This window comes from Carcharodon carcharias, chromosome 12 (assembly GCF_017639515.1).
Source record: "Carcharodon carcharias isolate sCarCar2 chromosome 12, sCarCar2.pri, whole genome shotgun sequence".
Lineage (NCBI taxonomy): Eukaryota > Metazoa > Chordata > Chondrichthyes > Lamniformes > Lamnidae > Carcharodon > Carcharodon carcharias.
Window position 1 is genome coordinate 28,156,698 of NC_054478.1, and position 15,314 is coordinate 28,172,011.

Sequence of the window (15,314 nt, forward strand, 5' to 3'; positions counted from 1 at the left end):
CTGTCTAAGGAGCCTTGGTGAATTCCTGCAGTGCATCTTGTAGATGGTACATACTGCTGCTATTGTGCGTTGGTGGTGGAGGGACCAAATGTTTGTTGATGTGGTGCCACTCAAGTGGGCTGCTTTGTCCTAGACAGCTTCTTGAGTATTGTGAGAGCTGCACTTATCCAGGCAAGTGGCGAGTATTCCATCTCATTCCTGACTTGTGCCTTGTAGATGGTGGATAAGCTATGAGGATCAAGAGGTGAGTTACTCGCCACAGGATTCCTAGCCTCTGACCTGCCCTTGTAGCCACAGTATTTATATGGCTCGTCCAGTTCAGCTTCTGGTCAATGGTAACCCCCAGGATGTTGATAGTGGGGGATTCAGTGATGGTAATGCCAATGGAACATCAAGTGGCGATGGTTGGGTTCTCTCTTGTTGGAGATGATCATTGCCTGGCACTTGTGCGGCGCGAATGTTACTTGCCACTTGTCAGCCCAAGCCTGGATATTGTCCAGGTCTTGCTGCATTTGTATATGGACCTCATCAGTCCAAATGCATTTTCTAAATGTATTTAAAATGCTCTTGGATATGCCCTTGATGTGCTGTAACATAGAGGATTACAGAAAATGAGCTGCATCACTTGCAGTGGCCTCTCTTCCTGCTCCCAGACTGTTATCTCTGGTGCCCTACAAGAATCAATCCTTGGACCCCTCCTATTTTTTATCTGCATGCTCCCCTGTGATGACATCATTCAAAAGCAGCATGCTAGATTTCACTTGTACACTGACGACACCCAACTCTACCTCACTACCACCTCTCTTCTCTCCTCCACTGTTGCTAAATTCTCAGCCTGCTTATGTGACATCCAATACTGGATGAGAAGAAATGTCCCCCAATTAAATATCGGGAAGGTTTAAGCCATGGTTTTTAACCATGTTTCAACTCTGCTGCCTAGCCACCATCCCCATCCCTCTCCCAGTAAAAGCCTGTGTTTTTTCCCAACCCTGGTGTCGCATTTGATCCCATTTAATGCCTAATTCCATCTCCACAACATTGCCGAACTTCACCCTGTCTCAGATAATCTGCTGCTGAAACCCTCATTGATGCCTTTGTTACTTCTAGACTCGAATATTCCAACACACTTGGCTGGTCTCCCTCATTCTATCACCCTCAATAAACTTGAGCTTGTATGAGCCTCCTAAAGGCCCTGCCACACACTCACTTCTCACTCCAGAAGCACTTGTGGTCTAGCTGCATGCAGCTGAACTGCTAGTGGGGGCATGCAGGGATGGGACTCGTGAAGCCTGTAAATGAAGCTGAAAGACACCCACATTATTCAGTGAAAATTAATATATTTTCAGATTACAAAGTAACAAAATGTGTTCAGCTGTGCAACTGCTTGTGATCAGGATTTCTTAACTTTGCTAGACCTACCACTTCTTCTAGGTGCTGCCCTGACATCCGCAGCAGGGGTGGGGACAGCCTGTGCAATGGTTGGCCCCGTTGCATCTGATGACTTTGGCATGTGTCCGCTGAAGTGCTGAGGCCTTGGGGGCTCTGACTTGCTTTGGCTGTCCTCCTATGGGCCAACTGCTCCACCTGCGGTGACAGAGGATGAAGTTGAGGGTGTCACAGGTAAAGGCGACTCGAAGAAGAGGACAGCCTCTGAGATTCCTGAGTGTATGGCACAGGGTGTCCAAATGCCGCTTCTCTTCTCTTCGGGTGCCTGAGGGCCCCAACCTGACTCATTGAGGGGAAGGAACACCTGGAGGGACATTGCAGTACACTGTTTCCCTCTCGCGTGCCACTGCAGAAACTCACCCATGGCTCCCGTACTGGAGTGCAGGTCTGCACGCATCTCCGAGTTCTGCTGGACCAGGGTCTCCATGGCGTCCACCATCCTTCCCATGGAGACCTCCATACTCACACATGTCGGCACCATTTCATCAGAGAGCAGGCGGACCCACTCCTCCGACTCATGTGCCACTCTGTTGAGGGCTTCCTACTGCTCTGCATGAAGTTCTCCTGCCTTCTGCTGACTCTCCGCGATGAGCTGGAGGACCAAATCCAGAGGCTTTTCACCTGACTCAGACCTCACAGATATCTCTTCCCCAGCAGTCCTCTGAGTGCCGGGGAGCTCGACTGAACCTGCCTCCTTCTGCTGCGGACACGTGTCTTTGTGATGACCACCAGACTGTGAACCTGAGCCTATTCCTTATCTAGGTTCCACCGAGGTGTGTGTCTCTGTGCTGGTGGAGGGTGTGGGTAAGCGCTGTGATGGTTCTTCCCGGCTACTTATTTCCACCTCTTCAATGGAGGAGGTGCCCTCTTGGCTGGAAGTGAGGACCTGGATGGAGCTGATGGACTGGCTAGCTGAGGGTGGCGGTCGCTTGGCAGAGCTCCCTGTGAATCAAAGTAGAGATAATTAGAACATGGCAGCAGAGTCAAAAGCAGGAGAGAGAGCACTCACAGTTGCATCGAGAGAGGGATGATGTGGTGTGGGATTCTCATGTGGGTGTTCACCGCTGACCTCACCGTCGCTGTAAGCACAGTCCTCACCAGTCAGTGCTTGGCACAGTTCTCAAAGTGAATGAGGGGTGGTCTAATGCGGCCACTCCACCCTCAGTCTGAGACTTCTCCCTGCTGCTTTGAGCCAGCTTCTCCCGCATTAATGCAGATGGAGAGAGACTGAGCAGGACATAGGACACTACGTGGAATGTTTGTGTGGTGAGCAGAGCCATGGATGGGATGAGGACGCGAGCTCTGGAGGATATGAGCCTGTTGGAGATGTGAGGGTGTGTGTGAGAGTTAGTGGTGTTGTCCCTTGAGATGTGAGATCCCTGCGGATGTGTGATGGGTTTGTGAGTGTGTGAGTTGAGAGTGATGAGGTGGTTGACTTACTCTGCTGGAATGGAAGAGATCATTCCTCCTCTTCCTGCACTGGATGGCTGACCTCCTCTGTGCTCCAGTGGTGCTGACTGCCGCTGCCAGTCGGATTGGTGACTTTGCTGCACATTTTGCGGCCAGAGTGGGGGTAAAGGACATCACGGCGGCTTTCCACTGCATCCAGTGTCACTGAATTTTGGGGGTTGCCACCTTCTTTGCTTTCAGGGCCATCTGTCCCCTGGAGCAGCCCTGGTCTGTAGACATGAAGTAGGCTGTGCTCTGGAGACTTTAAATATGGTGTCCAGAGCGAGGAAGAGCTGAGGTCACGGCGTGGCAGGCAAATCTGAGCCCGTCTTCCAGCGAGCCAGCGTGTTACCTGTGGATGCATAAATAACGAGGCGGCATGCGCCAGGAATGGGATGATATGGCACAAAAAAAGCCACCATTGCGGCCAGCGGCTAAAATGTCCCTTTTCCCGCCCATTACCGCACTTTGTGCAAACCTGGGACGATTCCGCTGTGGGACAAATCTAGGCGGCTGGAAGGTCAATGGAAAATGTAACACAGGGTCAGCCAGACAAAAGGAAGCAAACAATCATGGAGCAGTTCAGAAAAAAAAGAGTTCCAACAATGGTCATTGTGGTTCAGAGGCTTGACTCTAGAGAGTCACAATGGAGAGACACCTTTACATGAGAGAAAATCTAAATACCTGCGTTTAGTGGTTCTTTTTATTTAATGAGCATGACTCAATATTTTGACATTCAGAACAAAATGATTCTGCTTTAATCTGGAAAAGAAAGCTTGATGAAATCCAGTGGACGTCTGTCAAAAGAAAATCATTCCCGTTATTTGGCAACAAAAAAAAAGGAACATATTTGCTCACCTTTTTTACAGAACGGTCCATCATATGCAGAGCGACTACAGTTGCACGAGTAGCCGTTGTACTTCTCGATACACCTCCCTCCATTGTGACACAGGTTACCGTAACTGCTGCAGTGTCCCAGGCATCCTGGCTTCACCCCAGGGGTAATTTTGGCTCTTTCTTCAAGATCAAGGGTGACTCCATTTAACCGTAAAGAGCGAACGCATCCGAGAAATCCCTTCTGTCTTGAGGCAGTTCCGCCTGAAAATAGATTGGCTAATTTTAAGTAAATCAGGAGGGGTTTGGGTGGCTAAAACCTAAAAGACTTGTGTCCTATCCCAGTTGTTTGTGCAGTATGTCTTGTTAACAGTCAATAAACACACAGCACACTAAAGAAAAGTTCCCACAATAAATGCAAAAATAAAACTTCCTCAGCTCACATGAAGCAATTTTAATTCTTTTTTACCCTCCTTTTCCATGTAAGGCTGATTCCAAATAAACACAAAGATGCATCCAATGTACAAAATCAGTTCTCATGCATCTCGATGATACAATTGTTTTGATCTAAAAATGAACACATTAATCTTCCAGTTTTTAATACGTGAAATATAACCGATGGCTAAATTTCAACTAGACAGCATTATATTTTAGAGGTAAAAGCAAAAGTTCCAAAGAAGAATCCTATTGGACTTGAAACATTAACTCTGTTTCTCTCTCCACAGATGCTGCCAGACCTGCTGAGTTTTCCAGCACTTCTTGTTTTTATTTTAGAATTTTATTTTTGTGCGAAAAGTTTACTTTATGGATTCCTTATCTTTGGATCAAGTTATGATAGAATATTGGATATATATATTTATTAATCAGGTGCTTATATTGTCAAGTTACAGGAATCCTGTTGCAAAAAACATTACTTTCTCAACTTTCTCTAACCACCATCAACACCTCATTGTCCTTTTGTCTGTGACATCTTTTGGCAATCTCCACCTATCACTGGCCCTCTATCCAGCTTTACTTGTCCCACCCCCCCCACCCCCCAAACCTTGAACCAGCTTATATTTCACCTCTCTTCTATTTTTCCTTAGTCCTGGTGAAGAGTCATACGGACTCGAAACGTTAACTGTGCTCCTCTCCGCAGATGCTGTCAGACCTGCTGAGTTTTTCTAGGTATTTTTATTTTTATTACTTTCTCATTGTTCAATTGAGTAAGAATGCAAGACTGGAAATGAGTGTTTGAGATGAAAGATTAAACTCATATGCACCGCGTTCCTCTGTCAATATTTTTAATGCATTTGTTAACCTGTGTATTGTAAATGGTTTAACCACATCTTAAAATAGCAGATAGCGGAATGTCATATCAATGTCTTAAATGTTCTGACACTGGTGTCTGTAACAGACATTTTAAAATTATGTTTAAATGATGGGCTCATGTCGTTTGGGACCTGGGTTTATTTTTTGAGGGAGTTAGGTAATGTGATTGCTGTGAATATTTTTAAAAGACTTCCTTGTGTTTTTACCTTCCCAATGCTTTTTAAAATGCATGTTCTCTGGGTTAGGGGAAGTGACAGGTTGACAAAATAGTCCTAGATCTTGCCAATGTCCAAATGATAAGGAGATAAATAAGACAGATCCAGGGATCAATTTTAAACTAGAGTGAGATTTGGGTTGGCGGGGAGTGGGGAGAGTGTGAAACATGCTGCCCGGTCTAAATGTCAGGCCCAGGATGTTTTAACTCTCGGGCCTCATTGAAATGCCACCCGTTCGCTTCCTGGACAGAATGTGCAAATAGATGGTTCGGCGCAGCTGTTGGCAAGTGAAATTTGGGCAGACTTCTCAGTAAGTGACGGGAATGAGATACTGGAAGGATTGCATGGGATGGAAAGGAGGCCTGGGTATCTGGGTCAGGGGAGGCCTTGATTTTCCTTGTGTGGCCTGGGAGAGCACTCCTGCTCCTCCTGAACCCCACAAACCAAACATTTTAACCAGCAGAGCCTCTTCCATATTCAGGCCTGCCTCTGCCTAGCAGGAAAGCCAGGCTGGCTGCTCGTCTTAACTTCTCAGCTAAAACCACAATGGAGTCCTGCTGACATGACAGGCCCAACAATTTGCATGAAGTTATGAGGCTCTCACCTGCTTTACGAGGGCATTTCACCTGCCTACACAACCCTGCCAGTTGACAAAAGCAAAATACTGCGGAAGCTGGAAATCTGAAACAAAAACAAAAACTGCTGGAAAAGCTCAGCAGGCCTGACAGCATCTGTGGAGAGAAAGAGTTAATGTTTCGAGTCTGCATGACGTTCTGAAGAAGTCATTCAGACTCGAAACATTAACTCCGTCTTTCTCTCCATAGATGCTGTCAGGCCTGCTGAGCTTTTCCAACAATTTTTGTTTTTGTTCCTGCCAGTTGACATTGGGAATGGTCAGGATCTGAGTGGGCACTTAATTCATTTTTAACCTGCTCATCTTCCTTCAGGCAGGTAGAATTAAATTAGTAGCATTAAATTCTCCATGTCTCCCTTTCTGATAAGGAAGTATCTCTGCTCAGCATCCCACCAAAGTGATGCAGCTGAAATAAGCAGCTTGGGGCCCTGGGACTAAAGCTGTGGTTTATCACCCTGTGGTGGTAAAGATAGATTGGAGAGGTTGGGACTGTCGGGACTCCTTGGAGAGAAGAAGGCTAAGAGGAGATTTGATAGAGATGTACAAAATTGTGAGGGGGCTGGACGAGAGTAGATAGGAGGAAGCTCTTCCTGCTCGTAAAAGGATCAAGAATGAGAGGGCACAGATTTAAAGTGATTTGCAAAAGACACAAATGTGACTTGAGAAAAAACTTTTTCACACAATGAGTGCTTTGGGTGTGGAATGCACTTCTTGGAAGTGTGGCAGAGGCAGGTTTAATCAAGGCATTCAAGAGGACGTTAGATGATTATTTGAATTGAAACAATGTGCAAGGGTACGGGGAAAAAGCAGGGCAATGACACTAGGTCATCATGCTCATTCAGAGAGCCGGTGCAGACACGATGGGCTGAATGGTCTCCTTCTGTGCCGTTAGAATTCTGTGATTCTGTGGTATACCGTGCTGAGGCACTAAGAAGCAAATCTTAAGTGCGCAGTAACTTTAATGCCAGCTGAGACGGGGTTGTTCCAATTAACTTTCCCCTGGTACAATGCGCTAGCAAATAACTTAAAGAGTAGCATCGCCTCCACTTTTACACAACTGCATTTGTAAACAGTGGCATGTGTGAAAAATTGAACCCAATAAAATTTAAGACACAAAATTTCAATTTTAATATTATTTAAATACTATTAAATGCATTATTATTAAAAGCCTCTGCAGAATTAGTGAAGTAGGAAACTACACAAGCAATAGAACTATTAAAATCTTTAGAATAAAGCTCAATTCCCTTTTCTGTTGTGTTGATGTATGCAGGTATTTATAAAGCTTAAGAAAGGCAATAAAATTGAACAGCTAAAGCTCAGTGATTAATGTACTCTATTATAAATACTACTTGCAATAATCCCTTTAGGCATCTAGTGTTTCACAAAATATATTTCAACTGTTTTCTCCTCTGAAGCATTTTACTTCCAGCTCCTTCTTTTGACATGCTTTGACCTTAAATAAAGCTGCACAAATTATATTTTTAATAAAAATAAGTATGTCGTTATAAAAACACACTTGCAGATTAGTTTTTTTGTTGCTTTGCAAATAAGCCTCTTATCCAGCTTTGCTGCATTAAGTCTGTGCTTCGATAGATATCAAGAATACATGCCAATGAATTTTTGCCAGCAGATATCAGTCTAACAGACAATAAAGGAAAACAGTTGCACTTGCATTAACCTTGTCAGTTCTACAGGGACATTTCTTATTCCAGATGCAGTGCACTCATGTTAATTAAGTAAGTAAATTCCCGCCATTTGAAATTCCTTATCCGGAGTATCCGCTTAAGAGTACCAAACATTAGAAACACCATGCTGCATGAAATGATTTATTTATCCAAAAACAAGTTTTGAATAAAGGGGTAATTCTGGGCTTTTGAAAGAACCATCATGTTTACAGTGGGAAAACTCTTGAACATCGATAACCAATTGGGAGAGTTGTGTCTGTAATAATAAGATGAAGACATGAACCGTAAAATTATGAAGAGAATTATCAGAGTTATTATTTTAGGTATTTACATTTTAATGTCAAAGCCGCAAAATAAAATGTTATGAGACTAAAGACAAATCTGCCAAAGCCTTACTGCCTTCTCACATTGAATGAAAACAATATATTTTTCTTCTGTAAGTCGTCAAAAGGATTGGTTTATGTATTCACCGATCTCAGGGCACGGGGAAATGCACCGATAATAGACCAATAGGGATAACCTGTATGTTCCCCATTTGCTGACCAAGAGCATCACCCTACTTCAAGTAGACCCGCTGGGTCCAGTTACTTTCCAGGAGATTGACATGATTCAGAACAGATGCACCCAGACACCAATGGATACATATTCACTGGACCAGCATGAAATCAAAGTTGCACTTTGTCACCCACTCACCAGCCCCGCACCTCTCTTTTTAAACACTGCGAGGCTGGGATTTTTCTGGTCCCACCCTGGACTGTGTTGAAGGTAATGGAAAGTATAATCAGGTGGGGCGCATAATGGATGACTGATCCACTACCACCCATTCGGTATCCCCAGCTGAAGTTGAATTTCATCCTCATAGTCTCGACAGGACCACAAAGACTATGGCCCTGAAAATCCTCAAGTGAGCATATCCCAGCACTAGTGCCAGAAGGTGTCCATCCATAGCACCCACCATTGACCTTGTTGAAGCACATAGCCTCGGCAGGGGGAGTGTTGAAAATAGTTGCCCTTTGGTATTTTAGTGGTGTTTCACATCATCAAGAGACTAGAAGGCCAGGCTGAATCTTGCTGGGATAGGATTGGAGCGGTGAGCTTCCCATAGGTCCCCAGAAAGATGACACTGCTCCAGCAGGGAGTGAAGCCCCCCCAAAGGTCTGCATCACTAGACAACCCTGTCACTTAATAGAGGAACAATCTGAGGCTCTGCAGCTGCAGTTTTATACTAAGTGAGCATCCCACTATTTGTGAGGCTCAGCTAGCGAGACAGGGTCTCAAAATATTGTGCTTCTTTGAAGAGCACCAAGTATCCTTACATGTTAATCTTTAAATTGGATAGTTATTAATGACTTTTGCACCATAAGTAACAAGCCCATTAATTGAGCTCACCTTGTTGAGTTTTTTTTTGGATAGCGTATCCATCCTGTAACTCTATTAGGACTTGCTGTTGAGGGTGACTGAAAAGGAAACAGTTTCAGGTCTATAATGTTTAGAGGGCTGAAAAGTATGATGGAATGCAGCAATTTTTTAAGGTAAGTTGCCACATGAGGGGAAGCTTTTGAAGGCTTTACAGAGACTATAAATATTTAAAAAGCATACTTAAGTCTTAAAAAGAATAGTAGAATCACTAATAAGTGGAAAATTAAATAATATGGAGTGTTGAGAAATGGGGCTGAATTTTTATTCCAGAAGCAGGAAGATGATGTGGGGTCCAGATCCATGCCCCAGACTCACGTGGTATGTTCCAGACATGCTTACCTCTACTTTTAGAGGAATGGACAATTAAATGTCCAATTAGGGATGGGGGGGAGCAGGATCCCGATGATGGAGGGCCAAAGGGAAACCCTTTAGAATGCACAGATCAGAAGCTCCACTGAGCTAAGGACAGAGAGGGGGGAAGGCCAGGTAAGTATGTTTTATTTTTGAAATGGCCACATGACCTTGGCAGGACATTAGACATCCAGAGGTTGTAGCTGTGGCCTAGTGGCCGTTGCGGGTGCAGGAGGGGATCTCTTGAAGATTCAAACATGGTTGTCGCCCCCACTTCCCAACCTGAGCCCACCCAGGTTGGCCTGAATGTGCTGCAGGCCAATGTGTGTTGCCCATATGGGACAGAGATGAGGTGGGGGGGGGGGTGGGGGTGTTGTGCGGGGGCAGGCGCAAACCCGATCGGAAACACACCGCCATTTTATGGGGGCAGGCCAAATAAGGCCTGTCCATATTGACGTGCGCCCAGAAGCACTGAGCACTCTCTGTGCGGGCGGGGGAGGGGGGATTCCCTGAATGGCTCCCTGCGCCCTTTTGTGCATGCGCGCTAAGGAAAGTAGAGATCTCCCTGAGGCACAGGGGAAAAAATACTTTTAAAACGTGTCCCCTCATGTGACAGTGTGTGACAATTTTTTTCAAAAATTTTCATTTAATTAATAAATCCTTCAAGAAACCTCATCCCGCCTGTGGATGAGGTTTCATGAAAAATGGGAAAGCCGCCTGGGCTCTTCACCTGCCCCCCCCCAACCTTAAGGATGGTCAGGCAGCTCCGTTAAGTACTTTAATTAGTTTTTAACAGGCCTGAATAGGCCTTTGACAGTTCGGCGGGCACACAGTTGACCCCGCTGCGTGCCCGCTGAACTGAGGATCAGAATGACACGCGGTGACATCAGGACACCCGCCTGACGTCACCGCACGTCATTTTACACGTTGGCAAGCGGGCCCCGCCCCCTGCTCGCCGACGGGAAAATGCCGCCCATGGTGATGGAAAATCCCAGTTGGCGTGGGAACAGTGCCTTAATGGGCGCCTTAATTACATTAAGCTGTTATGAATTTGCTATCTGCCACTTTGTGGGAACATTGGCAACACGCCAACATAACGGCCAGCAGGGCCAAATTGCAGGCCTCCAATCCTGACCCCAGTCCTGACCCTGGCTCCCTTTGAAAATTCAGCTTTTGCTGTCTCTGGAGCAGTGACATAACCAGAACCTGTGGTTTTTCTAACTGCTAAACAGCAAAGGCTATGACATGATGCAGTACTGAGGAAGATTTCCACCTTTGTTCCTTAATGACCTCCTCCCTGGGAGGGCATTAGCAGCGCAGCAGACGTGGCAGGAGGGAGCAAACTAGTTTATACAGAATTACATTGAAATTATGGGCTGAGTTTTTCCGTTGGCGAGCAGGGGGCGGGGCCCGCTCACCGACGCGGGATGACATTGGGGGGAACCCACGACGTCACCCCTCCCCAGTTAAGTCTTCAGGAAAGCGGGGGCTGCAGCAAAATCAGCTGTGGGCCCGCCGACCTGTCAATGGCCAATTGAGGCCATTGACAGGATAATTAAAACAATTAAAGGCCCTGCCTGTCTGACCTTAAGGCTGGCGGGCAGGCCAGGAGCCCCGGCGGTGAATAGATAAAACATGAAACCTCATCCACCGGTGGGATGAGGTTTCATGTCGGTTTTAAAAAAGTTTATTAAAGTTTTTGTGATATTTATTAACGTGTCCCATCTCGTGTGACACTGTCACATGAGGGGGGCATGTTAATGATTTTTTAATGTTTCTATTTTTAGACATTGTAAAACTGTCAGTGATCTCCCTGAGGCAGCACTTAGCCTCAGGGAGATGTGTGTTGTTTCATGCGCATGTGCGAAACAGCACACTCCCGCATTTGGGAAATACCACCCCCCCCGCGCCCGCACAGGAAGCGCATAGCTTCCTCAATTGGCCCGCCCACTTAAAATGGCGGCAGGGCCCGCTTCTCCAGCGGGGATTGGCTCCCCGCCCGCTGGAGATTGGGTCGGGCCAACCCACCCGGTAGGCAGAAAATTCAGCCCTATAGCTCAGAAATAGGTCATCCACCTACAGGTCTAGACTGGTGTTTCCTCGACACAAACCTCCCCCAAATCTACTTTATTGAATGCTAATCAGGATATCCTTCTATTCCTTTCTCCCTCATGAGCTCATTTAACTTCCCTGTAAAGGCCTCTGTGCTATTTGCCCTTCCGTGGTAGCAAGTTCCACAATGTAACTACTCTGGGTAAAGAATTTTCTCCTAAATTCCATATTGAGTTAATTACTGATGATCTTATATTTAACGTCGTGCAGAGTACCCACTTAATGCTGTTTTGATATTTCTGTTTGACAAGGACGTATTCAATTTGGATCATCTTTGGATCCCCCTGTGACCATTTCCTCTGATTGTGCTTAAACCAGGTGTTGAGATGCAGCTTCTCTCTGCTACAGAACCTAAACAGAGAGACAGGATTTCCAACCTGCATGGAGTAAGGGGACGCACGGGGAGGGGGGCTATGCCAGACTGAGATGTAGAGAGAGCGTACAGTTGGGAATTTAGCTCGGGTGGGAATTGGGTGGAGGGACAAAGAGGTGATCCTTTTTCTTTTTTTCATTCAGCCTCCAGTAGTTGGTGAGTTTTCTTCCTTTGTTTTCAAGCTCAGTCAGGGTAACTTTCTATTGCTTTATTTGTGTAAATTATTAACTAATTGGTGAATTAAATTAAAAGAAATGACAGGGCCGGTGATGTGATGTGACAGCAGCATATGGGAATCTGTGGAATGAACTGCAATCCCAGTAAGTGTCTGCAGCTTAGGCAACTTCGGTTCAGAGTTGCTGAGCTGGAGTCTGAGTTGCGGACAGTGCAGGCACCAGGGAGGGGAAGAGTTACCTGGATACTTTATTCCAGGAGGAAGTCATACCCTTTAGTTTAGGCAGAACCTTAGAGTTGGTAAATGGTGCGACTGCGAATCAGACAGGTAAAGGGAATCAACATGTAGCGATGGGGAGCCTAAGCCCCTGACTTTGTCCAACAGGTACGAGGTGTTTGCTACCTGTTTGGATAAGGGGAAGGACTGCAAGGTGGATGAGTGGGCTGGCCATGACACCATGGTGAAGGATGCCATTCAAGTTGGGGGAGCGAAGAGGAATGTGGTAATGATAGGAGACAGTATAGCTAAGAGGATGGTTTCTGTTCTCTACAGCCATGACCTTGAGCTCTGAAGATTGTGTTGTTTACCCAGTGCCAGGGTTAAGGGCATCTCCTTAGGGCTGGAGAGGAACATGGAGTGTGAGGGGGGGAACCCAGTAGTTGTGGCCCTCATGGAAACCAATGGCACAGGTAGAACCAGGAATGATGATCTGTTAAGAGAACTTGAGGAGTTATGGTCCAAATTAAAATGCAGAACATTAAAGGTAATCAGCTCTGGACTGTTACCTGAGCTATGCACTAATTAGCAAAGCGTCAAGCAGATTAGAGAATTAAATGCATAGCTCCAAGAGTGGTGTGTGTGAGGAAGGAGTTTCAATTAATGGGGCACTGGTGCCAGTGCTCAGGGAAGGGTGAACTATTCCGGTGGGATGGGAACTGGGCTGGAACCAGTGTTCTGGCCAATTATATAGCTAGGGCTGTGTGCTTTAGACTAATAGAGCTGGGGTAGTGTTCGGGTGAAGGGAGCTTTAGAAATCCAAAGAGAAAGGTCAAGGCATCAAAGCAGCATAGCAATGGAGGTGAAGAAATGTAGAACGGGACAGAAAGCTTAACAAAAATTGTACATTGGTAAATAAGTTCATTGCAAGGAATAGAAGTAAAATAATGAAATTCAAGGTTCTTTATCTGAATGCATGAAACATCTGTATTAAGATAGATGAACTAGTGGAACAAATTAAAGTAAATGATTTAGATCTAATCACCATTACAGAGACATGGTTACAAGGTGAACAAGAAATAAACTTTCCATTGTACACAATATTTTGGAAAGACAGACAGAATAACAAAGGAGGAGGGGCAGCCCTGACAGTTAAGGATTATCTAAGGACATTTTGAGAAAGGATCTGGCCTCTGAAGACCATGAAGTAGAATCAGTATGGGTGAAAATTAGGAATAGCAAGAGTCAGAAAGCACTGGTAGGAGTAGTTTATGGGCCCCCTGACAGTAGTTATATCTTTAGACAGAGCATTAATCAAAAAGTTATTGGAGCTTGTATCAAAGGCAATGTAATAATTGTGAGAACTTTAATCTTCATATAGACTATGACAATCAAATTGGCAAGGGTAGTCTAGAAGATGAGATTGTAGAATGCTTAGGTGACAGTTTCTTGGAGCAATACATTGTGGGACCGACTCAAGATAAAACTATCTTAGATCTAGTATTGTGCAATGAAGCAGGGTTAATTAGTTATGTCATAGTAAAAGATCCACTGGGAAACATTGATCATGATACCATTGAATTCAATGTTAAATTTGAAAGTGACATACTCTAAACAAGAATCTTAAACAAAGCCAATTATATAGATATGAGGGGAGAACTGGTTAAGAAACAATCCAAAATGCTCAACAAAAATATATTCAATTGATAAATAAAATTCAGCAAGAAAAGTACTTAGAAGAGCATAGTATGATTAGAATAAGTCAGCATGGCTAAGGGAAATCCTGTTTGACAAATTTATTAGAGTTTTTTGAAGGTGTAGCTAGTAGGGTAGATAAAGGGGAACCAGTGGATGTAGTATACCCGAATACCCATTAACAATACAAAAAATGTTAGTCAGCAAGATAAGGACTCATGGAGTTGGGGGTGATATTTTAGCATGGATAGAGGTTTGGTTAACAGATAGAAAGCAGAGAGTGGGCATAAACGGGCTCTTTCAAGTTGGCACGCAATGAATAGTGGAGTGCCACAAGAATCAGTGCTGGGGCTTCAATTATTTATAACCTATATTAATGCCTTAGATGAAGAAACAGACAGTAATGTATAAAGGTTTGCTGATGATACCAAGCTCGGTGAAAAGATAACCCATGGGGAGGACACAGGGAGGATACGAAGAGATATAGACAGATTAAGTGTGTGGGCAACAAGATGGCAGATGGAGTATAATGCAGGGAAGCATAGAGTTATTCACTTAAGTCGTAAGAATAGAAAAAACGAATATATTTTAAAAGGTGTGAAACTTATATGTGTTGATATTCAAAGAGACTTGGGTATGCACATACAGAAAGTTAGCATGCAGGTGCAACAAGCAATTAGGAAGGCTAATAGCATGTTGGCCTTTATTGCAAGGAGATTGAAGAATGAGAATAGACAAGTCTTGGTACAGTTGTACAGAGTTTTAGTGAGAACACATCTGGAATACTGTGTGCAGTTTTCGTTTCGATGGTACAGCAAAGATTCACTAAATTGGTCTTTGGGATGAGAGGGTTGTTCAATGATGAGAGACTAAGTAAACTGGGCTGATATTCTCTGGAGTTTAGAAGAATGAGAGGTGATCTATATGAAACCTACAAAATTCTGAAGGGGCTTGATAGGGTAAATGCTGAGAGATTGTTTCCATTGGTTGGGGAATCTAAAACAGAGGGGCACCATCTCAGGATAAGGGGACCAGTCATTTAGGACTAAGATTAGGAGAAATTACTTCACTCAAAGGGTTATGAATCTTTGGAATTCTCTACCCCAGAGGGTTGTGGATCGTTGATGACATTTATGGCTGGGATAGACAGATTTTTCGGTCTCTCAGGGAATTAAGAGACATGAGGAGCGGATGGGAAAATGGAGTTGAAGTCCAAGATCAGCCATGATCGTACTGAATGTCAGAGCAGGCTCGATGGGGCATATGGTTCATTCTTGTTCCTATTTGTTGGGTCCTTGTGTTTAACCAATATCTCTCCTCTATTGTTTCTGACACCCAGTGCATGGCTCCAACTTTGTTTCCACCTTTGCCTTCATTGACTACCGCATTCCTGCCTCCC

At 44.7% G+C, this 15,314-nt stretch overlaps 1 protein-coding gene across 1 annotated transcript in view; it reads right to left on the reverse strand.

Moving 5' to 3' along the window:
* The window catches only part of LOC121284660 (contactin-associated protein-like 5), a 736,588-nt gene that overhangs the window by 188,831 nt on the left and 532,443 nt on the right, over positions 1-15,314 (reverse strand). Inside the window, exon 18 of the mRNA XM_041200218.1 lies at positions 3,754-3,993. Within this exon, the coding sequence (XP_041056152.1) occupies positions 3,754-3,993 (240 nt within the window). The remainder of the gene's footprint in view (positions 1-3,753; positions 3,994-15,314) is intronic.